The following is a 27,655-nucleotide window of genomic DNA, read 5'->3' as shown; positions in this document are numbered from 1 at the left end:
GTGGGGGGGGGTGGGGACTCTGGGCAGGAACGGGGTACTGATTGTGGATGATACACTCTAGAATTTAGAAGACTGAGGGGGGATCTTATAGAAACTTACAGAATTCTTAAGGGGTTGGACAGGCTAGATGCGGGAAGATTGTTCCCGATGTTGGGGAAGTCCAGAACAAGGGGTCACAGCTAAAGGATAAGAGGGAAGTCTTTTAGGACCGAGATGAGAAAATCATTTTTTTTCACACAGAGAGTGGTGAATCTGTGGAATTCTCTGCCACAGAAGGTAGTTGAGGACAGTTCATTGGCTATATTTAAGAGGGAGTTAGATGTGGCCCTTGTGGATCAGAGGGTATGGAGAGAAGTCAGGGATGGGATACTGAGTTGGATGATCAGCCCTGATCATATCGAATGGCGGTGCAGGCTCGAAGGGCCGAATGGCCTACTCCTGCATCTATTTTCTATGTTTCTATGTATGATCAGCCATGATCACATTGAATGGAGGTGCTGGCTCTAAGGGCCGAATGGCCTACTCCTGCACCTATTGTCTATTGTGTATTGGAATGGGCCGGTCAAACTAACCACAATCAGGTGGGCTGATGAAGGGTTGATAGAGTTTAGTTTCATTTAGTTTAGAGATACAGTGTGGAAACAGGCCCTTCGGCCCACTGGGTCTGCGCCAACCAGCGAACCCCTGTCCTAAACCCATTAGGAACAATTTTTACACATACACCAGGCCAATTAACCTACAAGCCTCCACGTCTTTGGAGTGTGGGAGGAAACCGAAGATCTCGGAGAAAACCCACGCAGGTCACGGGGAGAACGTACAAACTCCGTACAGACAGCGCCCGTAGTCGGGATCAAACCCGGGTCCACGGCGCTGCATTCGCTGTGAGGCAGCAACTCTACCGCTGCCGCAGTTGTACAGGACATTGGTGAGACCATATTTAGAGTATTGTGTTCAGTTTTGGTCGCCCTGCTACAGGAAGGATGTTGTTGAGATGAAAAGAGTGGGATTAGCGAAGATGTTGCCAGGACTTGAGGGCCTGAGCTACAGGGAGAGGTTGTGCAGGCAGGTTGGCAGCTTTGAGCGCAGGAGGCTGAGGGGGGATCTTATAGAGGTGTATCAAACATAGATTGGCTGAATGCACAGTTGTTTTGCTCAATGTAGAGCAATTAAGAACTGGCGGGCATAGGTTTAAGATGAGAGGGGAAAGATTTGAAAGGGAACTTTTTCACATATATGGCTGTATGGAACGAGCTGCCTGAGGAGGTAGTTGAGGCAGGGACTATAGACAATAGACAATAGGTGCAGGAGTAGGCCATTCGGCCCTTTGAGCCAGCACCGTCATTCAATGTGATCATGGCTGACCATCCAAAATAGACAATAGACAATAGGTGCAGGAGTAGGCCATTCGGCCCTTCGTACTAGCACTGCCTTTCAATGTGATCTTGGCAGGAGCATGTTTCTTGCCTCTAGTGTGTCCAAGCCCTTAACAATCTTATATGTTTCAATGAGATCCCCTCTCAGAGTGCGCAAAGTGAGGGGGGAAAGATTTAATAGGAACCTGAGGGGTAACTTTTTCACACCGAGGGTGGTGGGTGTATGGAACCAGCTGCTGGAGGAGGTAGTTGAGGCTGGGACTATCCCAACGTTTAAGAAACATTTAGACGGGTGCATGGATAGGACAGGTTTGGAGGGATATGGACCAAACGCAGGCAGGTGGGGACTGGTGTAGATGGGGCATGTTGGTCGGTGTGGACAAGTTGGGCCGAAGGGCCTGATTCTGTGCTGGAAGACGATGCCTCCATGTGAGACGTGGATGAAATGCACCGAAATGGAACAACCAGGATGACCATTATTGGTGACATTTTGAGTCAGATTCCATCGAGAATGCGGTGAAATAGACAGGGTAGATGAAAGGTTGTAGAGAGCTGTGTAGTCACACAGCACAGAAACATACCCTCCGTATATCTGTCCCATTGTCTTTTAAATGTTGTTATAGTTATAGGTTAATTCCCGGGATGGCGGGACTGTCATATGCTGAGAGAATGGAGCAGCTGGGCTTGTACACTTTGGAGTTTAGAAGGATGAGAGGGGTCGCATTGAAACATATAAAATTATTATTGGGTGTGGGCGTGGCAGCTGGAGCCTGTCTGTCTTTTTAAAAAAAAATTTGTCTAGTTAAATGTAGTTGTTTGTGTTTTTTAATAGTGTTTTTAACTGCGTATATTAAAGCTTTATTTCAGACACAGGTCCATATACACATCAAACAGTACAAAGAATTACAAAGATACATTAAGAAATTGCATATTAGCCTAAAATATATATAAGCTATTGCACCAATGCCATCTTAGCCTAGAAGTGAATCTATAGCAGCTTTTCAGAGGGCTGACTAAGGCTTCAATTATGTGATTCTCTGACTTGTCCAGGCGACACATAAAACTAAACATCAGCTGTCTTAAGAGTGCCTCACAGGTTGGCACTCCAGTGGACACAAACAATTGACTGGCACTATGCCACCTAGAGACACGAAGTAGCAACCTCATTGCATCATTGTATGCTACCTTAAGCCTCTGTATATGTGGGTGGCGTAGGGGGAGGGGAAAACATTTAAAAATCTCTTCCCGTGCACGGGAGACCCGACCTTTTCCCTGTCGGGTCTCCGTTGTCGTTGGGGCCTAGCACTGTGGAGCGGCCTCCAGCCTGATCGACCTGGGGGCTTCAGTCCCGGAGCCTGCGGAGCTGCGGACTCACCATCGTGGGGCTGGCTGGCCTCGGAGCGTGGGGAGCGGTGGTGGCTCGCTGCTGCGGCCTGACCCCGGAGCTCGGAGGCTCCAACTACAGCCGCAGGTCCGGTGGACTGGGACATCGGGAGCTCGTGGGTCCGGGTGGGAGACCGCTTTCCCGGAGCTCCCGCAACGCGACTTCTCCAGCCCGTGTCGCGGGGTTGGAACGACACGGAGCGGGGCCGTACATCGCCCTGCGCGGCTTTAATTGCCGCGGGACATTCGAACGCCCGCCGGGGGCTCAAACTTTGTGACTTTTGGGCCTGGAGCAGGGCCGTACATCGCCCGGCGCGGCCTAAAATGGCCGTGGGACTTACCATCGCCCGCCTGGGGCTTCAACATCGGGAGAAAAATGGTGCAGGGGAGAGAAAAGACTTTGCCTTCCATCACAGTGAGGAGGAGATTCACTGTGATGGATATTTGTGTAAATTGAATTGTGTGTGTATCTTGTAGGAATTGCCTCTGTTTGTATGGCTGTGGAAACGGAGTTTCGTTTTGAGCCTCACTGAGGTTCAAATGACATGTAATAAATATTCGATATTCAATTCAATATATTCAATATTAAGGGTTTGGACAGGCTAGAGGCAGGAAACATGTTCCCGATGTTGGGGGAGTCCAGAACCAGGGGCCACAGTTTAAGAATAAGGGGTAAAGCCATTTAGAATGGAGACGAGGAAACACTTTTTCACACAGAGAGTTGTGAGTCTGTGGAATTCTCTGCCTCAGAGGGGGGTGGAGGCCGGTTCTCTGGATACTTTCAAGAGAGAGCTGGATAGGGCTCTTAAAGATAGCGGAGTCAGGGGATATGGGGAGAAGGCAGGAATGGGGTACTGATTGGGGATGATCAGCCATGATCACATTGAATGGCGGTGCTGGCTCGAAGGGCCGAATGGCCTACTCCTGCATTGCCTATTGTCTATTGTCTACTGTCTCAGGTTCCTATGACCCCCCTCACTTTAAACCTATGTCCTCTGGTACTTATAACTCCCTCACTCATCCCTCATTTCTCTTCCCCCCCCCCCCCCACTTCCACATCAGTCTGAAGAAGGATCGACCCGAAACGTCGCGTATTCCTTCGTTCCATGGATGCTGCCTCACCCGCTGTGTTTCTCCAGCATTTTTGTCCACCTTCGATTTTTCCAGCAACTGCAGTTCTTTCTTAAACTAAACGTCTCATACCTTCTGCCTTTTCATCTTTGGTCTTAGTTCAACCGCCTACCAGCGGGTATTAATATCGACTTCTCTCACCAAGTGACTCTTGCTTTCCCTCTCCCTCCATCCCTCCCCCTTCCTAGTTCTCTGACCAGTCTGATTGGCCTCCTGATTAAATTTTATCTTTATACGCCTCGTTGTCACCTTCCCCTCAGCTAACAATGATCTAATCTACATTTTCCTTGAACTTCGTCCCCTTTGATCCCTCGTTTTCACACCTTGCCCATCCATATCTCTCCACCTCCCTCCCCCCTCTGACTCTCGATCTGAAGAAGGGTCTGTACCCGAAATGCCACCCGTTCCTCTCCAGAGATGCTGCCCGTCCCGCTGAGTTGCTCCAGCATTTTGTGTCTGTCTTGAGTTTAGCTTGAGACCTTCGGTTTCCTCCCACACTTCAAAGACGTACAGGTTTGTAGGTTAATTGGCTTGGTGTAAATGTACGATTGCCCCTAGTGTGTGTAGGATAGTGTTAAGCCCCTGTTCCACTTGCGAGCCCTTGGCACGCTAATTACGTGACCTCGTGATCGCGTTGAACCGCGACGGTCCCGCGAAGGTCGCGCGTGATTTCATGCGTACACACAGCCGTGGGGACTGGCGTAGTGATGTCATTTGAAGATAGGCACAAATGCTGGAGTGACTCAGCGGGACCGGCAGCATCTCTGGAGAGAAGCAATGGGTGGTATTTCCGGTCGAGACTCTTCTTCAGTCTGAAAGAAGGGTCTTGACCCGAAACGTCACCCATTGGTTCTCTCCAGAGATGCTGCCGGTCCCGCTGAGTTACTCCAGCATTTTGTGTCTACCTTCAATTTTCTTGGCCCCGCTCTGGGAGTAGTAGTGGGGGCGGATCCGGAACGCAACGGCCGTGAGCCCTAGGCGATCGTTTGCCGGCTTCTGCTGCTGTTGGAGGTGAGACGTTGTGTTACGCCAGGGTCTTGGGCCTGTCCCACTTTGGCCGTCAGTTACACGACAGGCCGTTGGCGCGCGAAGATTTTCGTTCACCACGAGGTCGCGTAATTTTTTTTTTTTTTTGAAAATATTTTTTATTGGAGATAGGTACATAACCTATTACATCATTACTGTCTTACATTTTTAAATTGATAATATTGTCAGTTATTATTACATTGTCTCCAATACTTTTTGCCTTTTTCTTCCTTTTTTTAAAAAACTAGATAGAACTAAAGAGATAGACGAATTAAAGAAAGAAAAGAAAGAGAAGAGAAACAAAAACAAAAAAAAGGAAAAAGATAGTTAAAGAAGAATGGGAAAATTTATTAAAATAAAAAACATCGTTCGAGATATGTTCGTACATTTCAGAGTATAGCATTTCATCCATTCTTTAGCCCGAGTGCTAGTCAGGTTCCTGTGCTGAACTATTCTGACCCTTTAAGTAATCAATAAAAGGAGACCATGTTCCAACGAATAATTCCTGTTTGTCCAACAGGGAAAATCTGATTCTTTCCACGTTTAAGGTCTCCGTCATTTCTATAATCCACATTTTGATTGTGGGGGCCGTAGAGCCTTTCCAAAATTTTAGAATTAATTTTTTTCCTGTTATTAAACTATAATCAATAAAGTTTCTTTGTGTTATTCTAAATGTTTGAGTTAATTCTAATATTCCGAGTATTATTAATTTTGGATCTGGGTCCAGTTGTGTGTTGGTTACTTAATTTGCGTGCCAAAGACACTTAAGTGGGACAGGCCCTTTAGTGTGCGGGGATCGTTGGATGGCGCGGACTCGGTGGGCCAAAGGACCTGTTTCCGCGCTGTTTAGTTCATTGTCATGTGTACTGTGAAAAGCTTTCGTTACGTGCTAACCATTCTTGTTTTTGTCTCCCGCAGGTTTGAGAAGAACAGAATTTACACGTACATTGGAGAGGTGGTCGTCTCTGTGAACCCGTACCAGCAGATCGATCTGTACGGGAAAGATATGATCGAGCACTACAAGGGCAGGGAGCTCTACGAAAGGCCACCACACCTGTACGCCATTGCAGACGCAGCTTACAAAGCTATGAAGAGGAGAGCAAAGGACACCTGCATTGTCATCTCAGGTGAGAGTGGAGCCACACCAACGCCTCCACGTCCTGACAAGGTTTAGGAAGTTCAGCATGTCCCCTGCAGCTCTCACCAACGTACAGGCTATAGACAATAGACAATAGGTGCAGGAGTAGGCCATTTGGCCCTCCGAGCCAGCACCACCATTCAATGTGATCATGGCTGATCATCCCCAATCAGTACCCCGTTACTGCCTTCTCCCCATATCAATAAACAATAGACAATAGGTGCAGGAGGAGGCCATTCGGCCCTTCGAGCAAGCACCGCCATTCAATGTGATCATGGCTGATCATCCCCAATCAGTACCCCGTTCCTGCCTTCTCCCCATGTCCCCTGACTCTGCTATTTTTAAGAGCCCTATCTAGCTCTCTCTTGAAAGTATCAAGAGAACCGGCCTCCACCGCCCTCTGAGGCAGAGAATTCCTCAGACTCACAACTCTCTGTGTGAAAAGGTTTTTCCTCATCTCTGTTCTAAATGGCTTACTCCTTATTCTAAAACTGTGGCCCCTGGTTCTGGACTCCCCCAACATTGGGAACATGTTTCCTGTCTCTTGCGTGTCCAAATTCTTAACAATCTTATATGTTTCAATAAGATCCCCTTTCATCCATCTAAATTCCAGAGTGTACAAGCCCAGCTGCTCCATTCTCTCAGCGCATGACAGTCCCGTCATCCCGGGAATTAACCTTGTAAACCTACGCTGCACTCCCTCAATAACAAGAGTGGCCTTCCTCAAATTTGGAGACCAAAACTGCACACAATACCCCAGGTGTGGTCTCACTAGGGCTCTGTACAACTGCAGAAGGACCTCTTTGCTGCTATACTCAACTCCTCTTGTTATGAAGGCCAACATGCCATTCGCTTTCTTCACTGCCTGCTGTACCTGCATGCTTACTTTCATAGACTGATGAACAAGGATCCCCCAGATCCCGTTGTATTTCCCCTTTTCCTAACTTGACGCCATTTAGAAAATAATCTGCCTTCCTGTTTTTGCCACCAAAGTGGATACCCTCACATTTATCCACATTAAACTGCATCTGCCATGCGTCTGCCCACTCACCCAACCTGTCCAAGTCACCCTACATTCTCGTAGCGCCACTGTGCACATGCTGGGCGCTGCCCACCATTTTGTTGTTCATTGCAATGGAACGGAAGGTTCCGGATTAACCTGGATTTCCTTGCTCCCGTTTTCAGGAGAGAGCGGTTCGGGCAAGACGGAGGCGAGCAAATACATCATGCAGTACATCGCGGCGATCACCAACCCTGGTCAGAGGGTGGAGGTCGAGAGGTAAGAGCTCATCCAATGTTAACGTAGAACAGCGGGCATGGTGGTGCAGTGGTAGAGTCGCTGCCTCACGGCGCCAGAGACCCGGGTCCAATCCCGACTCCAGGTGCCGCCTATGTGTTCTCCCCGTGACCGCGTGGGTTTTCTCCGGGTCATAGAGCGATACAGCGTGGAAACAGGCCCTTCGGCCCAACTTGCCCACGCCGGCCAACAAGTGCCCACCTGCCTGCGTTTGGTCCATATCCCTCCAAACCTGTCCTATTCCATGTACCTGCCTAACTATTTATTATACGTTGGGATAGCCCCAGCCTCAACTACCTCCTCTGGCAGCTTGTTCCATACACCCACCACCCTTTGTGTGAAAAAGTTACCCCTCAGATTCCGATTAAATCTTTTCCCCTTCACCTTGAACCCATGTCCTCTGGTCCTCTGGATTGTTACGTCTATTTAGTTTAGAGATACAGCGCTGAAACAGGCCCTTCGGCCCACCAAGTCCGGGCTGACCAGCGATCCCCACGCACTCTGCACACACATACAGACGACAATTTGATACCAAGCCAATGAACCTACAAACCTGTACTTGGTTGGAGTGTGGGAGGAAACCGAAGATCAGGAGAAAACCCACGCAGGTCACGGGGAGAACGTACCAACTCCATGCAGACAGCGCCCGTAGTCAGGATCGAACCTGGATCTTTGGCGCTGTGAGGCAGCGACTCTACCGCTGCTCTACCTTGTCACCCTAGAGGCATAGAGTTATACCCGTAGGAAATTGGGGTTAAATGGGAAAGTTCTTTCAGTTCACTCAAGATCTTTAAGAAGGAAACACAAGTATTTGATGATGAAAGCAAGTTCCCCAGATCAGTGCAGGGTAGAGTCAGTCATAAGTGATAGGAGCAGAATTAGGCCATTCGGCCCATCAAGTCTACTCCGCCATTTAATCATGGCTGACCTATCTCTCCCTCCTAACCCCATTCTCCTGCCTTCTCCCCATAACCCCTGACACCCATACTAATCTTGATAAGAATCTATCTATCTTGGCCTTAAATATATTCATTGACTTGGCCTCCACAGCCATCTGTGGTAATGAATTCCACAGATTCACCACCCCTCTGACTAAAGAAATTCCTCCTCATCTCCTTCCTTAACTCTCTGGTGATGACCTCTAGTCCTAGACTCTCCCACTAGTGGAAACATCCTCTCCACATCCACTCTATCCAAGCTTTTCGTTATTTGGGAAGGTTAAGTGAGCCCCCCCCCCTCCCTCATCTTTCCAGCCCCCAGCATACAGTGTAGAAACAGGCCCTTCGGCCCAACTTGCCCTTGCCGACCAACGTGCCCCATCTACACTAGTCCCACCTGCCTGCGTTTTGACCCACATCTCTCTAAACCTCTCCTATCCACCACACACGTACCTGTCCAAATCTTTCTGAAATGTTGTGGCAGTAAAACGCTTCTCTGTTTATTTCATTGCCCGCCTCTGGCCACTTCAAGCGTGAAGAACACGTTACTGAAGTCAAACTGCATCCTCGAAGCTTTCGGGAACGCAAAGACCAACCGAAACGATAACTCCAGCCGCTTCGGCAAGTACATGGACATCAACTTTGACTTCAAAGGAGACCCTACTGGTGGACACATCAACAACTACTTGCTTGAGAAGGTAAGCATTGTCATTGAGTGGTAGAGTGGTGGAGTGATAATGATATAGTCATACAGACATACAGTGTGGAAACAGGCCCTTCAGCCCAGCTTGCTCATACCGACTGAAATGTCCCAGCTACACTAATCCCACCTGCCTGCATTTCCCCCATACCCTTCTAAGCCTAAGCTATCTATGTACCTATGTAATTTAGTTAAAACCAACATTGGACCCTCAAAGACTGAAAAAGGTGCATTTATTATGGGGAAGAAGGAAATGGCAGATGAGTTGAACAGGTACTTTGGATCTGTCTTCACTAAGGAGGACACAAACAATCTTCCTGATGTAGCAGTGGCCAGAGGATCTGGGAATGACGGAGGAACTGAAGGCAATCCACATTAGGCAGGAAATGGTGTTGGGTAGACCAATGGGACTGAAGGCTGATAAATCCCCAGGGCCTGATGGTCTGCATCCCAGGGTACTTAAGGAAGTGGCTCTAGAAATTGTGGATGCATTGGTGATAATTTTCCAATGTTCTATAGATTCAGGATCAGTTCCTGTGGATTGGAGGGTAGCTAATGTTATCCCACTTTTTAAGAAAGGCGGGAGAGAGAAAACGGGGAATTATAGACCAGTTATATAATTAGGAATTATAGACCAGTTAGCCTGACATCGGTGGTGGGGAAGATGCTGGAGTCAATTATAAAAAATGAGATAGCGGCACATTTGGATAGCAGTAACACGATCAGTCTGAGTCAGCATGGATTTACGAGGGGGAAATCATGCTTGACTAATCTTCTGGAATTTTTTGAAGATGTAACTAGAAAATGGACAAGGGAGAGCCAGTGGAAGTAGTGTACCTGGACTTTCAGAAAGCATTTGCTAAGGTCCCACATAGGAAATTAGAGTGCTGACATGGATAGAGAAGTGGTTGGCAGACAGGAAACAAAGGGTAGGGATTAACGGGTCCCTTTCAGAATGACAGGCAGTAACTAGTGGGGTACCTACCGCAAGGCTCGGTGCTGGGACCGCAGCTATTTACAATATACATCAATGATTTGGATGAAGGGATTCAAAGTAACATTCGCAAATTTGCAGATGACACAAAGCTGGGTGGCAGTGTGAACTGTGAGGAGGATGCTATGATAATGCAGGGTGACTTGGACAGGTTGGGGGAGTGGGCAGATACATGGCAGATGAAGTTTAATGCAGATAAATGTGAGGTTATCCACTTTGGTAGCAAAAACAGGAAGGTAGATTACTATCTAAATGGCGTCAAGTTGGGAAAAGGGGAAGTACAACGGGATCTGGGGGTCCTTGTACATCAGTCTATGAAAGTAAGCAAGCAGGTACAGCAGGCAGTGAAAAAAGCGAATGGCATGTTGGCCTTTATAACAAGAGGAATCGAATATAGGAGCAAAGAGGTCCTTCTGCAGTTGTACAGAGCCTTAGTGAGACCACACCTGGAGTATTGTGTGTAGTACTTCCTCAAATTGGTCCCCTAATTTGAGGAAGGACATTCTTGCTATTGAGGGAGTGCAGCATAGGTTTACAAGGTTAATTCCCGGGATGGCGGGACTGTCATATGGTGAGAGAATGGAGGGGCTGGGCTTGTATATTCTGGAGTTTAGAAGGATGAGAGGTGATCTCATTGAAACATATAAGATTATTATGGGTTTTGACATGCTAGAGGCAGGAAACATGTTCCCGATGTTGGGGGAGTCCAGAACCAGAGGCCACAGTTTAAGAATAAGGAGTAAGCCATTTACAACGGAGACGAGGAAACACTTTTTCTCACAGAGAGTTGTGAGTCTGTGGTATTCTCTGCCTCAGAGGGCGGTGGAGGCAGGTTCTTTGGATGCTTTCGAGAGAGAGCTAGATAGGGCTCTTAAAAATAGCAGAGTTAGGGGATATGGGGAGAAGGCAGGAACGGGGTACTGATTGGGGATGATCAGCCATGATCACATTGAATGGCGGTGCTGGCTCGAAGGGCCAAATGGCCTACTCCTGCACCTGTTGTCTATTGTTTTTTTTGTTGTTTTTGTTTATTTTATTAGAAGTTTTTACAGTACAAAACAGTACAGTGGAACCTAATTTTAGGTGCCAACTATGTCATACCGTAATCCATTCTATATACAACCTCTAGTTTTATGTTTTGAGAAGGAAGTAAGCAAGACAAGAAAAAGAAAACAATAGAAAGGAGAAAAAGAGAAAAAATAGACGGTAGAGAGTAGAAAAACGTGAAGTGTGTATATAAAAAAAAAGAAAAAGTGGAAAGTAGAAATAGGAGAGAATAGGAGAGGCCCAGGGAGCCGTTGGTGAGAGGGGAGGAGTACCTGCGCTGTAAGTACAAAATACACCGCGGGCCTTGTTTCCACAGAGGCCCAGGGAGCCGTTGGTGAGACGGGAGGAGTACCTGCGCTGTAACCAAATCGCCAACGTTCCAGAGAAGGAGTCTGGGGGAAGCCTCTTATTGGTTTACATTTTTACATTTTTGCCTTTAGGTTAGGTTAGCTAAGGATTCTGGGAGTTAAGGATTCTGGGAGTTAAGGGTACAGTATTTATTAGTAAAGTTTAAAGGATAAAGTTTTGTGTTTTGTTAAATATTTAATATAGTTAAATTGGGAGTAAGCTATGTCAGTGGAGATTGGCCCCGTGGTTTGCTCAGCCTGCAACATGTGGGAGATCAGGGATATGGTCGGTGTCCCTGGTGACTACGTTTGCAGGAAGTGTGTACAGCTGCAGCTCCTGGCAGACCGCATTGAACGATTGGAGCTGCGGTTGGATTCATACTGGAGCATCCACGACGCTGAGAAAGTCGTGGATAGCACGTACAGCGAGTTGGTCACACCGCAGGTAAAAGGTAAGAGGACAGAAAGGGAACGGGTGGCCAATAGTCAGCAAAGCAGTAGGCAGGTAGTGCAGGAGTCCCCTGCGGTCATCTCCCTCCTAAACAGGTATACCATTTTGGATACTGTTGAGGGAGATTGCTCATCAGGGGAAGGCAGCAGCAGCCAAGTTCATGGCACCATGGGTGGCTCTGCGGCACATGAGGGGGGGAAAAAGAGTGGAAGGGCAATAGTAATAGGGGATTCAATTGTCAGGGGAATAGATAGGCGTTTCTGCGGCCGCAAAAGAGACTCCAGGATGGTATGTTGCCTCCCTGGTGCAAGGGTCAGGGATGTCACTGAACGGCTGCAGAACATTCTGGAGGGGGAGGGTGAACAGCCAGTTGTCGTGGTGCATATTGGCACCAACGATATAGGTAAAAAAAGGGATGAGGTCCTACAGGATGAATTTAGGGAGCTAGGAGATAAACTTAAAAGTAGGACCTCAAAGGTAATAATCTCTGGATTACTACCAGTACCACGGGCCAGTCAGAGCAGAAATAGGAGGATATTGCAGATGAATACGTGGCTTGAAAAATGGTGCAAGGGGGAGGGATTCAAATTTTTAGGGCATTGGAACCAGTTCTGGGGGAGGTGGGACCAGTACAAACAGGACGGTCTGCACCTGGGCTGGAATGGAACCAATGTCCTTGGGGGGGTGTTTGCTAGTGCTGTCGGGGAGGATTTAAACTAATGTGGCAGGGGGATGGGTACAAGGGCAGAGAGGCAGGGGGGTGTAAAATGAAGGTAGAAGCAATAGGTAGCAAGGTGAAAAGTAAAAGTGGCAGGCAGACAAAACCAGGGCAAAAATCAAAAAGGGCCACTTTTCAACATAATTGTATAAGGGGTAAGAGTGTTGTAAAAACAAGCCTGAAGGCTTTGTGTCTCAATGCAAGGAGTATTCGTAATAAGGTGGATGAGTTGAACGTGCAGATAGCCATTAATGATTATGATATAGTTGGGATCACGGAGACATGGCTCCAGGGTGACCAAGGCTGGGAGCTGAACATCCAGGGATATTCAATATTCAGGAGGGATAGAGAGAAAGGAAAAGGAGGTGGGGTAGCGTTGCTGGTTAGAGAGGAGATTAACGCAATGGAAAGGAAGGACATTAGTTTGGAGGATGTGGAATCGGTATGGGTAGAGCTGCGAAACACTAAGGGGCAGAAAACGCTGGTGGGTGTTGTGTACAGGCCACCTAACAGTAGTAGTGAAGTTGGAGATGGTATCAAACAGGAAATTAGAAATGCGTGCGACAAAGGCAAAGCAGTTATAATGGGTGACTTCAATCTACATATAGATTGGGTGAATCAAATTGGCAGGGGTGCTGAGGAAGAGGATTTCTTGGAATGTATGCGGGATAGTTATCTAAATCAACATGTAGAGGAACCAATGAGAGAGCAGGCTATTTTAGACTGGGTATTGAGTAATGAGGAAGGGTTAGTTAGCAGTCTTGTTGTACGTGCCCCCTTGGGCAAGAGTGACCATAATATGGTTGAGTTCTTCATTAGGATGGAGAGCGACATTGTTAATTCAGAAACAATGGTTTTGAACTTAAAGAAAGGTAACTTTGAGGGTATGAGACGTGAATTGGCCAAGATTGACTGGCAATTAATTCTAAAAGGGTTGACGGTGGATATGCAATGGAAGACATTTAAAGACTGCATGGATAAACTACAAAAATTGTTCATCCCAGTTTGGCAAAAGAATAAATCAGGGAAGGTAGTGCATCCGTGGATAACAAGGGAAATCAGGGATAGTATCAAAGCGAAGGATGATGCGTACAAATTAGCCAGAAAAAGCAGCATACCAGAGGACTGGGAGAAATTCAGAGACCAGCAGAGGAGGACAAAGGGCTTAATTAGGACAGGAAAAATAGATTATGAAAGAAAACTGGCAGGGAACATAAAAACTGACTGCAAAAGTATTTATAGATATGTGAAAAGAAAGAGATTAGTTAAAACAAATGTAGGTCCCTTGCAGTCAGAAACAGGTGAGTTGATCATGGGGAACAAGGATATGGCGGACCAATTGAATAACTACTTTGGTTCCGTCTTCACAAAGGAAGACATAAATAATCTGCCGGAAATAGCAGGGGACCGCGGGTCAAAGGAGTTGGAGGAATTGAGTGAAATCCAGGTTAGTCGGGAAGTGGTGTTGGGTAAATTGAATGGATTAAAGGCCGATAAATCCCCAGGGCCAGATAGGCTGCATCCCAGAGTACTTAAGGAAGTAGCTCCAGAAATAGTGGATGCATTAGTAATAATCTTTCAAAACTCCTTAGATTCTGGAGTAGTTCCAGAGGATTGGCGGGTAGCAAACGTAACCCCACTTTTTAAGAAGGGAGGGAGAGAGAAAATGGGGAATTACAGACCAGTTAGTCTAACATCGGTAGTGGGGAAACTGCTAGTCAGTTATTAAAGATGGGATAGCAGCACATTTGGAAAGTGGTGAAATCATTGGACAAAGTCAGCATGGATTTACGAAAGGTAAATCATGTCTGACGAATCTTATAGAATTTTTCGAGGATGTAACTAGTAGCGTGGATAGGGGAGAACCAGTGGGTGTGGTGTATCTGGACTTCCAGAAGGCTTTCGACAAGGTTCCACATACGAGATTAGTACACAAACTTAAAGCACATGGCATTGGGGGTTCAGTATTGGTGTGGATAGAGAACTGGCTGGCAAACAGGAAGCAAAGAGTAGGAGGTCTAGTAAACGGGTCCTTTTCACAATGGCAGGCAGTGACTAGTGGGGTACCGCAAGGCTCAGTGCTGGGACCCCAGCTATTTACAATATATATTAATGATCTGGATGAGGGAATTGAAGGCAATATCTCCAAGTTTGCGGATGACACTAAGCTGGGGGGCAGTGTTAGCTGTGAGGAGGATGCTAGGAGACTGCAAAGTGACTTGGATAGGCTGGGTGAGTGGGCAAATGTTTGGCAGATGCAGTATAATGTGGATAAATGTGAGGTTATCCACTTTTGGTGGCAAAAACGGGAAAGCAGACTATTATTTAAATGATGGCTGATTGGGAAAGGGGGAGATGCAGCGAGACCTGGGTGTCATGGTACACCAGTCATTGAAGGTAGGCATGCAGGTGCAGCAGGCAGTGAAGAAAGCGAATGGTACGTTGGCTTTCATAGCAAAATGATTTGAGTATAGGAGCAGGGAGGTTCTACTGCAGTTGTACAGGGTCTTGGTGAGACCACACCTGGAGTATTGCGTACAGTTTTGGTCTCCAAATCTGAGGAAGGACATTATTGCCGTAGAGGGAGTGCAGAGAAGGTTTACCAGACTGATTCCTGGGATGTCAGGACTGTCTTATGAAGAAAGACTGGATAGACTTGGTTTATACTCTCTAGAATTTAGGAGATTGAGAGGGGATCTTATAGAAACTTACAAAATTCTTAAGGGGTTGGACAGGCTAGATGCAGGAAGATTGTTCCCGATGTTGGGGAAGTCCAGGACAAGGGGTCACAGCTTAAGGATAAGGGGGAAATCCTTTAAAAACGAGATGAGGAGAACTTTTTTCACACAGAGAGTGGTGAATCTCTGGAACTCTCTGCCTCAGAGGGTAGTTGAGGCCAGTTCATTGGCTATATTTAAGAGGGAGTTAGATGTGGCCCTTGTGGCTAAGGGGATCAGAGGGTATGGAGAGAAGGCAGGTACGGGATACTGAGTTGGATGATCAGCCATGATCATATTGAATGGCGGTGCAGGCTTGAAGGGCCGAATGGCCTACTCCTGCACCTAATTTCTATGTTTCTATGTTTCTATGATAGAAGGCCCCTTAAAAGAGAATTTTTCAAATCTGTATTCGGAGATGTAGATCTATCCACGTCATGAACTGAAATCAGCAATCTTTACGGTACCGCTGCATCACATGATTCCAAAAAGTCGATGAAAGGAGACCAACTCCTTAGGAATTGGTCATATTTATCTATTAGTCGGAGTCTCATTTCTTCAAGGCGAGCTATGTCCATCATATTCTTAATCCACATTTTAACAGTTGGTATGGTTGTATTTTTCCAAAATTTAAGTATCAATTTCTTTCCAATTATTAACCCATAATTAAAAAAAACATTTTGGTCTTTATTTAAATTGATATCTTCTACTATTATTCCAAATATAATCCATTCCGTTTTAGGTTCTATTGTGGACTTGAAAAGCTTTGTAAATATATCAAATATATCACTCCAAAATTTATTCAACTTTGTACATCCTACAAATGAATGTGTTATATTAGCGTTTTGAAACAAACATTTATCGCATCTGGGAGAGACGTTTGGATAAAATTTATTCAACCTTGTTTTTGAATAATATAGTCTATGTAATAATTTGAATTGAATTAAATTATGTCTTGCATTAATAGAACAATTATGTGTGTTCATCAGATACTTTTCCCATCTATCCTTCGAGATCTTTATCATTAGCTCATGTTCCCATGTTGTCTATTGTCTATTGACCTTCGCAAAGGAACGTCCTTTACTTGTGAGGCTGTGACCTCTAGCCCTAGACTCTCCCAGTAGTGGAAACATCTTCTCCACATCCACTCTATCCAGGCCTTTCTCTCTTCTACCCCCCCACTACAATAACTCCGAGGAAGGGCCCCAACCCAAAACGTTATCTGTCCATTTTCTCCACAGTCACCGTCTGACCCTCCTGAGTTCCTCCAGCACTTTGTGCTTTTTTCCCTCAAAAGTAGACCCCATTTTTCAAAGTTCGTAATGCTAATGGCATCTTAAAACATTTTCTCGCGATACAATGTTGTTGATTTTCATGGTCTCTTTTATGAGTTCACCAATATTTTTCTCTTCCTTCACAGTCAAGAGTTATTGTGCAACAAGCAGGAGAAAGGAATTTCCATTCATTTTACCAGGTAACAGATTATTCTGTTGTCATTCTAACTCATCTATTCGAAATGTCACGATGTTAATGCCAACGTTTCGAGGGCATGGCTTTAACGTGAGATGGGGCAATGTATAGAGACGTGCTGGGCACACAGATGGCGGTGGGTGCCTGGAACCAGGGGTGGTGGTGGAGGCAGATATACGATAGTGGCGTTTAAGAGGCTTTTTAATCGGCACATGGATATGCAGGGAATGGAGGGATATGGATCACGTTGAGGCAGAGGAGATTAGGTTAACTGAGCTTCATGTTCAGTACAGATATTGTGGGCCGAAGGACCTGTTCTTACACTGTACTGTTCTATGTTCTAACTACAAAGGTTCTTGAAAACTCGAGAGAGAATAGCACACAGTGGTAAGGCAGAGATAGATACACTACTGACATAGACCGTCTGAAGAAGGGTCTCGACCAGAAACATCTCCCATTCCTTCTCTACAGAGATGCTGCCTGTCCAGCTGAGTTACTCCAGCATTTTGTATCCATCTTCGGTTTAAACCAGCATCTGCAGTTCCTTCCTACACATTCTGATACCTTCTTGATTAGTACGGGTGTCAGGGGTTATGGGGAGAAGGCAGGAGAATGGGATGAGGAGGGAGAGATAGATCAGCCATGATTGAATGGCGGTGTAGACTTGATGGGCCGAATGGCCTTATACTGCTCCTATCACTAATGAACATGAACTTATTCCAAAAAAGACACAGAGTGCTGGAGTAACTCAGCGGGTCAGGCAGCATCTGTGGAGAACATGGATAGGTGACGTTTCAGAGTGCTGGAGTAACTCAGCGGGTCAGGCAGCATCTGTGGAGAACATGGATAGGTGACGTTTCACCGAGTGTTGGAGTAACTCAGCGGGTCAGGCAGCATCTGTGGAGAACATGGATAGGTGATAGACAATAGACAATAGACAATAGATGCAGGAGTAGGCCATTTGGCCCGTCGAGCCAGCACCACCATTCAATGTGATCATGGCTGATCATCCACAACCAGTACCCCGTTCCTGCCTTCTCCCCATATCCCCTGACTCCGCTATCTTTAAGAGCTCTATCTAGCTCTCTCTTGAAAGCATCCAGAGAACCGGCCTCCACCGCCCTCTGAGGCAGAGAATTCCACAGACTCACCACTCTCTGTGTGAAGACGTGTTACCTCATGTCCGTTCTAAATGGCTTGCCCCTTATTCTTAAACTGTGGCCCCTGGTTCTGGACTCCCCCAACATCGGGAACATGTTTCCTGCCTCTAGTGAGTAACGTAGACAATATGTGCAGGAGGAGGCCATTCGGCCCTTCGAGCCAGCACCGCCATTCATTGTGATCATTGCTGACCATCCACAATCAGTAACCTGTGCCTGCCTTTTCCCCGTACCTCTAGCCCCTGGAGCTCATGAAAACTTCCAGTGATTTGGCCTCCACTGCCTTCGGTGGCAGAGAATTCCACAGATTCACAACTCTCTGGGTGCAGGGTCGGGTCTGAAGATAGGGCGAACCCGACTGTCTGTACGGAGTTTGCACGTTGTCCCCGTGACCTGCCTGGGGTTTCTCCAGGTGCTCTGGTTTTCTCCCACACTCCAAAGACGTACAGGTTTGCAGGTTAATGAGCTTAGTGTCAATGTGCATTGTCCCTGGTGTGTGTAGGACTAGTGTTAGTGTGCGGGGATCGCTGGCCAGCGCAGACTCAGTGGGCATAAAGGCCGGTTTCCGCGCTGCATCTCTAAGATAAACTAATCTAAACTGTTATTTCCTCCAATGTGTTTATAACAGTTATAAGAATAGGCTGCCCAGCGATTGCTTTTCATGCTATATGTAGATCACAAATGGCTTGTTACACCTCAAGGTGCTTAGAAGCAGCAGCAGTCTAACACCAATTGTGAAACGAGATGTATTTTTAGGGTCGGCGCATGTTAATCATATGTAGTGCAGTAACGTAGTTAGAACAGAGACAGAAGGGAACTGCAGATGCTGGAATTATCACCAAAACACAAAGTGCTGGAGGAACTCAGCGGGTCAGGCAGCATCTGAGGAGGGAATGGAGAGACAATGTTTCTGATGTTGGGGTAGTCCAGAACCAGGGGCCACAGTTTCAAACCCCTGTCCCACGGTACGAGTTCATTCCAAGAGCTCTCCCAAGTTTTGCCCTGATTCGAACTCGGAGATTTACGGTAATGGCCACTCGTCGGTACTCGGGGCTCTCGTGGACATTTTTCAACATGTTGAAAAATCTTCACGCGTCTTCCCGTGCTTACCTGCCGTTAGCGAGTCTTCCCGAGTACCTGCCGTTAGTGCTAAGAGACGTCCCCGAGCTCCGACGTACCCGCTACGTTCATTCTCCGTGCTTACCACGAGTTTGATTTTTTTCAAACTCGGGAGAACTCTTGGAATGAACTCGTACCGTGGGATAGGGCTTTAAGAATAAGGAGTAAGCCATTTAGAACGGAGACGAGGAAACGCTTTTTCACACAGAGAGTGGTGAGTCTGTGGAATTCTCTGCCTCAGAGGGCGGTGGAGGCCGGTTCTCTAGATGCTTTCAAGAGAGAGCTAGATAGGGCTCTTAAAGAAAGCGGAGTCAGGGGATATGGGGAGAAGGCAGGAACGGGGTACTGATTGTGGATGATCAGCCATGATCACATTGAATGGCGGTGCTGGCTCGAAGGGCCGAATGGGCTACTCCTGCACCTATTGTCTATTGTCTATTGGGTCGAGACCCTTCTTCAGACTCTTCCTGCAAGATTGCAGAGATTAGAGTGTTAAGACTTTAGAGTTTCGTGTTCAGAGTGGTTAGAGCTTACAGTTAAGAATATTAGTATCTAGTAGTCTAGTCTAGTTTAGTTCAGTTTAGTTTATTGTCACGTGTACCGAGGTACAGTGAAAAACTTTTTTGTTGCTTGCGAACCAGTCAGCAGAAAGACAATACATGATTACAATCAATCAATTTACTGTGTGCAGATACAGGATAAAGGGAATAACGTTTAGTGCAAGGTAAAGTCAGTAAAGCCCGATCAAAGATAGTCCAAGTGTCACCAATGAGGTAGATAGTAGTTCAGGACCGCTCTCTGGTTGTGGTAGGATGGTTCAGTTGCCTGATAACAGCTGGGAAGAAACTGTCCCTGAATCTGGAGGTGTGCGTTTTCACACTTCTGTACCTCTTGCCCGATGGGAGAGGGGAGAAGAGGGAGTGGCCGGGGTGCGACTGGTCCTTGATGATGCTGCTGGCCTTGCCGAGGCAGCGTGAGGTGTAGATGGAGTCAATGGAAGGGAGGTTGGTTTGTGCGATGGTCTGGGCTGCGTCCACAATTCGCTGCAATTCCTTGCGGGTCTTGGATGGAGCTGTTCCCAAACCGTGCTGTGATGCATCCCGATAAGATGCTTTCTACGGCGCATCTGTAGAAGTTGGTGAGAGTTGGTGGGGTTTTGTGACTTGTTTCTTGTCTCTCATTTAATACCACCCCATTTGTATATTACTAGAGACACTCATTTCCCTATTATGCCCCCCTCCTCTCCTACCCCCTTGCCCCCTTCTACCCAAATTGTCAGTGTACAGTACAGAGACAACGAAATGATGCATTTCGTTGTCTCTGTACTGTACACTGACAATGACAATTAAAATTGAATCTGAATCTGAAACCCCCCCCCCCCCCCCCCCCCCCCTTCCTCCTCTGGCAGTTCGTTCCACATGCCCACCACCCTTTGCGAAAAAAAATGTTACCCTCCTGGATCCTATTAAATCTTCTCCCCTTCACCTTCAGCCTATGTCCCCTGGTCCTCAATTCACCTACTCCAGGTTAAAAAAAAAGATAGACTCAAAATGGTGGAGTGACTCAGCGGGACAGGCAGCGCGCCTGGAGAGAAGCAATGGGTAACGGTTCCGGTCGAGACCCTTCTTCAGACCCGAAACGTCACCCATTCCTTCTTTCCAGAGATGCTGCCTGTGTCGCTGAGACACTCCAGCATTTTGGAAACATAGAAACACAAAATGCTGGAGTAGACAATAGACACTAGTAGGTATGTTACAAAACCTACCTGAATCGTGGCTGAGCATCTGCCCCACCCCTTGTGTGTGATTTTGGCGCTGTTTAGAGGGGGCGGGTTTAAAACGCGATTTTTACTAGGCTGTTCCAATCGCACATGTTCAGCCTAGGAAATCATTAACGGAGAATCGCTGCAAGACCCGGTGGCACAAAAGCTATTATTAGTTTTATAGGCCTCGAATAATAGATATAATAGTTTTAAAAGCTCTCGTTCACTCCGCAACCTCTCGCAGCCCCAGGGTTTTATAAAGCAAACTATTAAAGGTATGTACCTTATTTTTACATTAAATGGGGCATATATATAACCCTGTATATCAAGTTATCTATAGCGAGTAGTTCATTTTGGGCTTTTTATATCCCGCAGTATTTTTCTCGGCATTTGAGGGCATTAATCCAGCGCGATGTCAACGTTCTAAACCAGCGCGTTCCACATGAACCCACTAGAAAGCCGATTTAAATGGGCATTTATTTACAGCAATTGAACACTAAATTCCTTCCATTTGGCCATAAATTAATGTAAATTAGATATAAAAATCATGTTATATTGTGAATTATTTGTGAATAATCTTTGGACACTTAGGCTATTTAAAAATGTTAATCTTTCCTTAAGAAATGGGCTTTTGACTATCCAAGATCACAGCTTTTTTGTAATGTCCATTGAAAATCAATAGGGAACAAGATGCTAATTTCCGAGTATGAAAATGGCCATAACTTTTTTAATACTTGAGATATGAAAGTGAATTTGGTGTCAAATTAAACTTATTGTTATGCTTTATCTGATGGGATAAATTGCAGACTTGATTTTTAAAATCTCAACATTTTGTAACATTGCTAACACTAGGCAATAGGTGCAGGAGTAGGCCATTCAGCCCTTCGAGCCCGCACCGCCATTCAATGTGATCATGGCTGATCATCCAAAATCAGTACCCCGTTCCTGCCTTCTCCCCATATCCCTTGATTCGTGTCTGTCTGCGGTGTATACCAGCACCTGCAGTTCCTTCCTGCACATTGGGTAAAGGACTATGTTAACTTACCCGATCTATTCCTCTCATGATTTTATACATCTCAATAAAGATCACCCCTCACCCTCCCGCGCTCCAGGGAATTGAGTCCTAGCCTACCCGACCTCTCCCAATAGCTCATGCCCTCGAGTCCTGGCAACATCCTCATTAATCTTCTCTGCGCCCTTTCCAGCTTGACAACATCTTACACAAATTCGGTAGATGTGCCAGAGGTTATGGGGAGTAGGCAGGAGAATGGGGGTTGAGAGGGGAGAGATAAATCGGCCACGAAAGAATGGCGGAGTAGACTCGATGGGCCGATTGGCCTATGACCTTATGACCTGTGGAATTCTCTGCTTCAGAGGGCGGTGGAGGCAGGTTCTCTGGATGCTTTCAGGAGAGAGCTAGATGGGGCTCTTAAAAATAACATTGGATAAGCTCTTACCTCTCGACCTCCACCCTCTGACCAGGGTTGGTGATCGCCGCGATGTACTGCATGATGTATTTGCTCGCCTCCGTCTTGCCCGACCCACTCTCTCCTGAAAACGGGAGCAAGGAAATCCAGGTTAATCCGGAACCTTCCGTTCCATTGCAATGAACAACAAAATGGTGGGCAGCGCCCAGCACGTGCACAGTGGCGCTACGAGAATGCAGGGTGACTTGGACAGGTTGGGTGAGTGGGCAGACGCATGGCAGATGCAGTTTAATGTGGATAAATGTGAGGTTATCCACTTTGGTGGCAAAAACAGGAAGGCAGATTACTATCTAAATGGTGTCAAGTTGGGAAAAGGGGAAGTACAACAGGATCTGGGGGACCTTGTTCATCAGTCAAAGAATGTAAGCATGCAGGTACAGCAGGCAGTGAAGAAAGCATGTTGGCCTTCATAACAAGAGGAGTCGAGAACAGGAGCAAAGAGGTCCTTCTGCAGTTGTACAGAGCCCTAGTGAGACCACACCTGGAGTATTGTGTGCAGTTTTGGTTCCCTAATTTGAGGAAGGACATTCTTGTTATTGAGGGAGTGCAGCGTAGGTTCACCAGGTTAATTCCCGGGATGGCGGGACTGTCATATGCTGAGAGAATGGAGCAGCTGGGCTTGTATACTCTGGAGTTTAGAAGGATGAGAGGGTATCTCATTGAAACATATAAGATTATTAAGGGTTTGCACACGCTAGAGGCAGGAAACATGTTCCCGATGTTGGGGGAGTCCAGAACCAGGGGCCACAGTTTAAGAATAAGGGGTAACCATTTAGAACGGAGATGAGGAAAAACATTTTCACACAGAGAGTTGCGTATGGAATTCTCTGCCTCAGAGGGCAGTGGAGGCCGGTTCTCTGGATACTTTCAAGAGAGAGTTAGATAGGGCTCTTAAAAATAGCGGAGTCAGGGGATATGGGGAGAAGGCAGGAACGGGGATACTGATTGGGGATGATCAGCCATGATCACATTGAATGGCGTTGCTGGCTCAAAGTGCCGAATGGCCTACTCCTGCACCTATTATCTATTGTCTATTGTCTATTGACCATATGACCTGAAGACCCAATCATGTGTGCCCACTATTCTTACAATGTTTGCCTAAATGGTTTGTGTTATAAACCGCTTGTTGCTTTGTGCTGTTTCAGCTTCTCCAGGGAGGCTCCGATGACATGTTGCAGGGCCTGTACCTACAGAGAGATGTCTCGGAATATGCGTTCACCAAAGACGGGGTGACTGCCGCTGTAAGTAGGCACTTCTGCAATTGCAAATACCATGAGATACAGTGCGGAAACAGGCCCTTCGGCCCACTGGGTCCGCGCCGACCAGCGATCCCCGCACACTAACTCTACTCTACCCACCCACTCGGGACATTTTTTACATTTACACCAAGCCAGTTAACCTACAAACCTGTACGTCTTTGGATTGTGGGAAGAAACCGAAGGTCTCGGAGAAACCCCACGGGGAGAACGTACAAACTCCGTACAGACAGCACCCGTAGTCGGGATCGAACCCGGGTCTCCGGCGCTGCATTCGATGTAAGGCAGCAACTCTACCGCTGCACCACCGTGACCGCCCGTGACAACTTTCAACCACATGTTCAGTCTGGTTCAGTTCAGAGATACAACGCGGAAACAGGCCCACCGCGTTGGCGCCGACCAGCGTTCCCCATACACCAGCAAAACCTAACACACACTAGGGACAATTTTACAATGTTACCAAGCTAATTAGCCTGTAAACCTGCAGGTAGACTGATAGATCATAAGGTCATAAGTGATAGGAGTAGAATTAGGCCATTCGGCCCATCAATTCTACTCCGCCATTTAATCATGGCTGATCTGTCTCTCCCTCCTAACCCCATTCTCCTGCCATCTCCCCATTACCCCTGACACCCGTACTAATCAATAAACATCCTTTAATCTACTATCTCTGCTTTAAAAATATCCATTGACTTGGCCTCCACAGCCCTCTGTGGCAAAGAATCCCACAGATTCACCACCCGCTACAGATTCATAGATAACATTTCAGGTCAGGCGATATTCTGGGTCGGGACCCTTCTTCAGACTGGGACCCTTCTTCAGACTGTTTAAGGTCGGGACCCTGTCTCACTTAGGCCGATGACCTTTTGGATTGGGACCCTTCTAGAGACAGATTGGCAACATTTTGTGTCGGGACCCTTCTTGCCGTGGATCAGAATGAAGAAGGGTGGCAGCCCTGGTTGGCACAGCGGTAGAGTTGTTGCCTCACAGCGCCGGAGACCCGGGTTCGATCCCGACTATGGGAGCTGTCTGTACGGAGTTTGTACGTTCTCCCCGTAGATTTTCTCCAAGATTTCCTCCCACACTCTAAAGACCTACAGGTTGGCGGGTTCATTGGCCTGCCGTAAGTGTAAATTGCCCCTAGTGTGTGCTAATGTGCAGGGATCGCTGGTCAAAGCCGACTCGGTGGGCCGAAGGGACCTGTTTCCATTCTAAATTGAAAACTAAATATAGATATTGTTGGTAGTTCTAAATGCTACTGAAAGCCATGTAATTCACTGCACAATAGCTTGGAGCAAGGCCTGTTGTTATGTTACATTCACATTCATTGTACTTTAACTCATTTGCAGACGGGGACTAATGATAAAGGGAACTTCAAGATAGTGATGAATGCAATGCAGGTACTTGGATTCAGTGAAGACGAAATCACTGCCATCTATAAAGTCTTGGCCACCATTCTGCACCTGGTGAGTTCACAAGTTCATACGTTCATAAGTTATAGGAGCAGAATTAGGCCATTCGGCCCATCAAGTCTACTCCGCCATTCAATCATGGCTGGTCTATCCCGCCCTCTCAACCCCATTCTCCTGCCTTCTCCCCGTAACCCCTGACACCCGTACTAATCAAAAATCTATCTATCTCTGCCTTAGAAATATCCATTGACTTGGCCTCCACAGCCTTCTGTGGCAAAGAATTCCACTGATTCACCACCCTCTGACTCAATAAATTCCTCCTCATCTCCTTCCTAAACATCCTTTAATTCTGAGGCTGTGACCTCTGGTCCTAGACTCTCCCGCTAGTGGAAACTTCCTCTCCACATCCACTCTATCCAGGCCTTTCACTATTCGGTGTGTTTCAATGAGTTCTTCCCCTCATCCTTCTAAACTCCAGCGGGTACAGGCCCAGTGTTGTCAAACGCTCATCATATGTTAACCCATTCATTCCTGGGATCATTCTCGTAAACTTCCTCTGGATCCTCTCCAGAGCCCTGCACATCCTTCCTCAGATCTTGGGCCCAAAATTACACACAATACTGAGGAGTTGTAGCGACTTTGAGTAATATTTGTTTTACTTAAGCAAATGGGCAATTAAGCAATTACCTTAGGAATTATTGTGGACGCAGCCCAGACCATCACGCAAACCAACCTCCTTCCATTGACTCCATCTACACCTCACGCTGCCTCGGCAAGGCCAGCAGCATCATCAAGGACCAGTCACACCCTGGCCACTCCCTCTTCACCCCTCTCCCATCGGGCAAGATGTACAGAACTGTGAAAACGCACACCTCCAGATTCAGGGACAGTTTCTTCCCAGCTGTTATCAGGCAACTGAACCATCCTACCACAACCAGAGAGCGGTCCTGACCTCCCATCTACCTCACTGGTGACCCTCGGACTATCTTTAATCCGACTTCACTGGACTTTATCTTGCACTAAACGTTATTCCCTTTATCATTTATCTGTACACTGTGGACGGCTCGATGGCAATTATGTATAGTCTTTCTGCTGACTGGTTAGCGTGCAACAAAAATCTTTTCACTATACATCAGTATATGTGACAATAACCTAAACTAAACTAAACTAAACTAAACTACATCAAACAACTTAACTAAACCAAACACACTAAACTGTAAACACTCTAAACTCTCTAAATTTAAGCAATCTAATTTATAACCACTCTAAACATTAAATGTTAAGTTTTCAAGAGAGAGTTAGATTTAGCTCTTAGAGCAAAGGGAATCAGGGGATATGGGGATAAAGCAGGAACGGGGTACTGATTTTGGATGATCACATTGAATGGTGGTTGCTGGCTCCAAGGGCCGAATGGCCTACTCCAGCTATTTTCTATGTTTCTATGTTTCTAAACACACCATACTCTAAACACTCTAGGCACTATTACGCTAAACTCTAAGCACTGTAAACTCTAAAGTCTTAACACTAAACGCTAACCTGAACACCTCTTGGTTCATGTGTGTGTACGTGTGTGTTGTATGTTTCGTTTGGGCAGCTTACAACCCAATAATATTAATTCCCACCCTCGAGCTGTCTCCTCCCATCCCCCCGCCCTCGGGCTCCTCCTCCTCCCTTTTTCCTTCCTTCTCCCACCCCCACACCCTCCATCAGTCTGAAGAAGGGTTTCGGCCCGAAACGTCGCCTATTTCCTTCGCTCCACAGATGCTGCTGCACCCGCTGAGTTTCTCCAGCATTTTTGTCTACCTCCAATAATATTAATGTTGATTTCTCTAACTTCAAGTTGCACCCTTGCATCCACTCTCTCTCCATCCCTCCCCCCACCTCAAAGCCTTGGTGAGTCTCATTGTCTGTAACTCATTTTCACCTAGCACACAGCTAACAATGGCCTGTTCCCTTTATCATTGCTTATCGCATTTCTTTCATTCATTTGTTCCATTTCTCTCTCCATCACCGTCTGTATCTCTCGTTTCCTTTCTTCTCCCCATCACCGTCCCGTCAGTCTGAAGAAGGGTCTCTCGTTTCCCTTTCTTTCCCCCCCCCCCCCCCCCCCCCCTCCTTGTATCTTTGACTCTCAGTCTGAAGAAGAGGTCTCGACCCATTTAAAAGTCACCTGGATTCACTGGGAAGGGAATCCTCATAGAGGGGAGATTATGCTGCCTGTCACCCTGGCCGTGCTGTAATTGTTATATGGTTATATGGTTCCCCCTGCCTGTCTACCTGGCCCCCTTCTCCCATCAAGCAAAGCGCACACCTCCAGATTCAGGGACAGGGTCTTCCAAGCTGTTATCAGGCAACTGAATCATGCCATTAAGGGCGCAGCATTAATGGCAGCCTCTGCCTGCAGTCTGTCTGTTTTTCTATCTTTTTTTATTTTTAGTTAGTTTTAAAAGTACGTTTTGGAGGTTTCTTTAGTATTTCTATGTGGGGGAGGGGGGTAGGGTAAGTGGGAAACTCCTGGCGAGGATGTGACCATTCCCCGAGTCGCGTCCTTGCTCCCCCCCTCCCTCTCGCGGCCTACCAACTAGATTGGCGTGGCCTTTCCTGCCGGGGACTGGACCAAAGATTCAGCAGCGGTGCAGCACTGGATTCACCGCGGAGCAGGCGATGCCTTACCGGGGATCGCCGTTTGAAGCAGGGCCTGCTGCTTCAACATCGTGGAGCTGCGGTTT

General features: G+C 46.8%; 2 protein-coding genes across 2 annotated transcripts in view; both read left to right on the top strand.

Annotated features, from left to right (window-relative positions):
- The window catches only part of LOC129715045 (RNA-binding protein 43-like), a 260,957-nt gene that overhangs the window by 34,151 nt on the left and 199,151 nt on the right, over positions 1-27,655 (top strand). The gene's annotated exons all lie outside the window — the stretch shown is intronic.
- LOC129715042 (unconventional myosin-Id-like) overlaps positions 1-27,655 on the top strand; it is a 106,970-nt gene that overhangs the window by 394 nt on the left and 78,921 nt on the right. Inside the window, 6 exon segments of the mRNA XM_055664875.1 lie at positions 5,832-6,040; positions 7,237-7,330; positions 8,819-8,984; positions 16,681-16,734; positions 23,404-23,499; positions 24,864-24,980. Of these exon segments, the coding sequence (XP_055520850.1) occupies positions 5,832-6,040; positions 7,237-7,330; positions 8,819-8,984; positions 16,681-16,734; positions 23,404-23,499; positions 24,864-24,980 (736 nt within the window).

The sequence above is a fragment of the Leucoraja erinacea genome, chromosome 49, assembly GCF_028641065.1.
Source record: "Leucoraja erinacea ecotype New England chromosome 49, Leri_hhj_1, whole genome shotgun sequence".
NCBI classification, from domain to species: Eukaryota; Metazoa; Chordata; class Chondrichthyes; order Rajiformes; family Rajidae; genus Leucoraja; species Leucoraja erinaceus.
The sequence above is the reverse complement of the archived record's forward strand: the minus strand, read 5'-3'. Positions and strand labels throughout refer to the sequence as shown.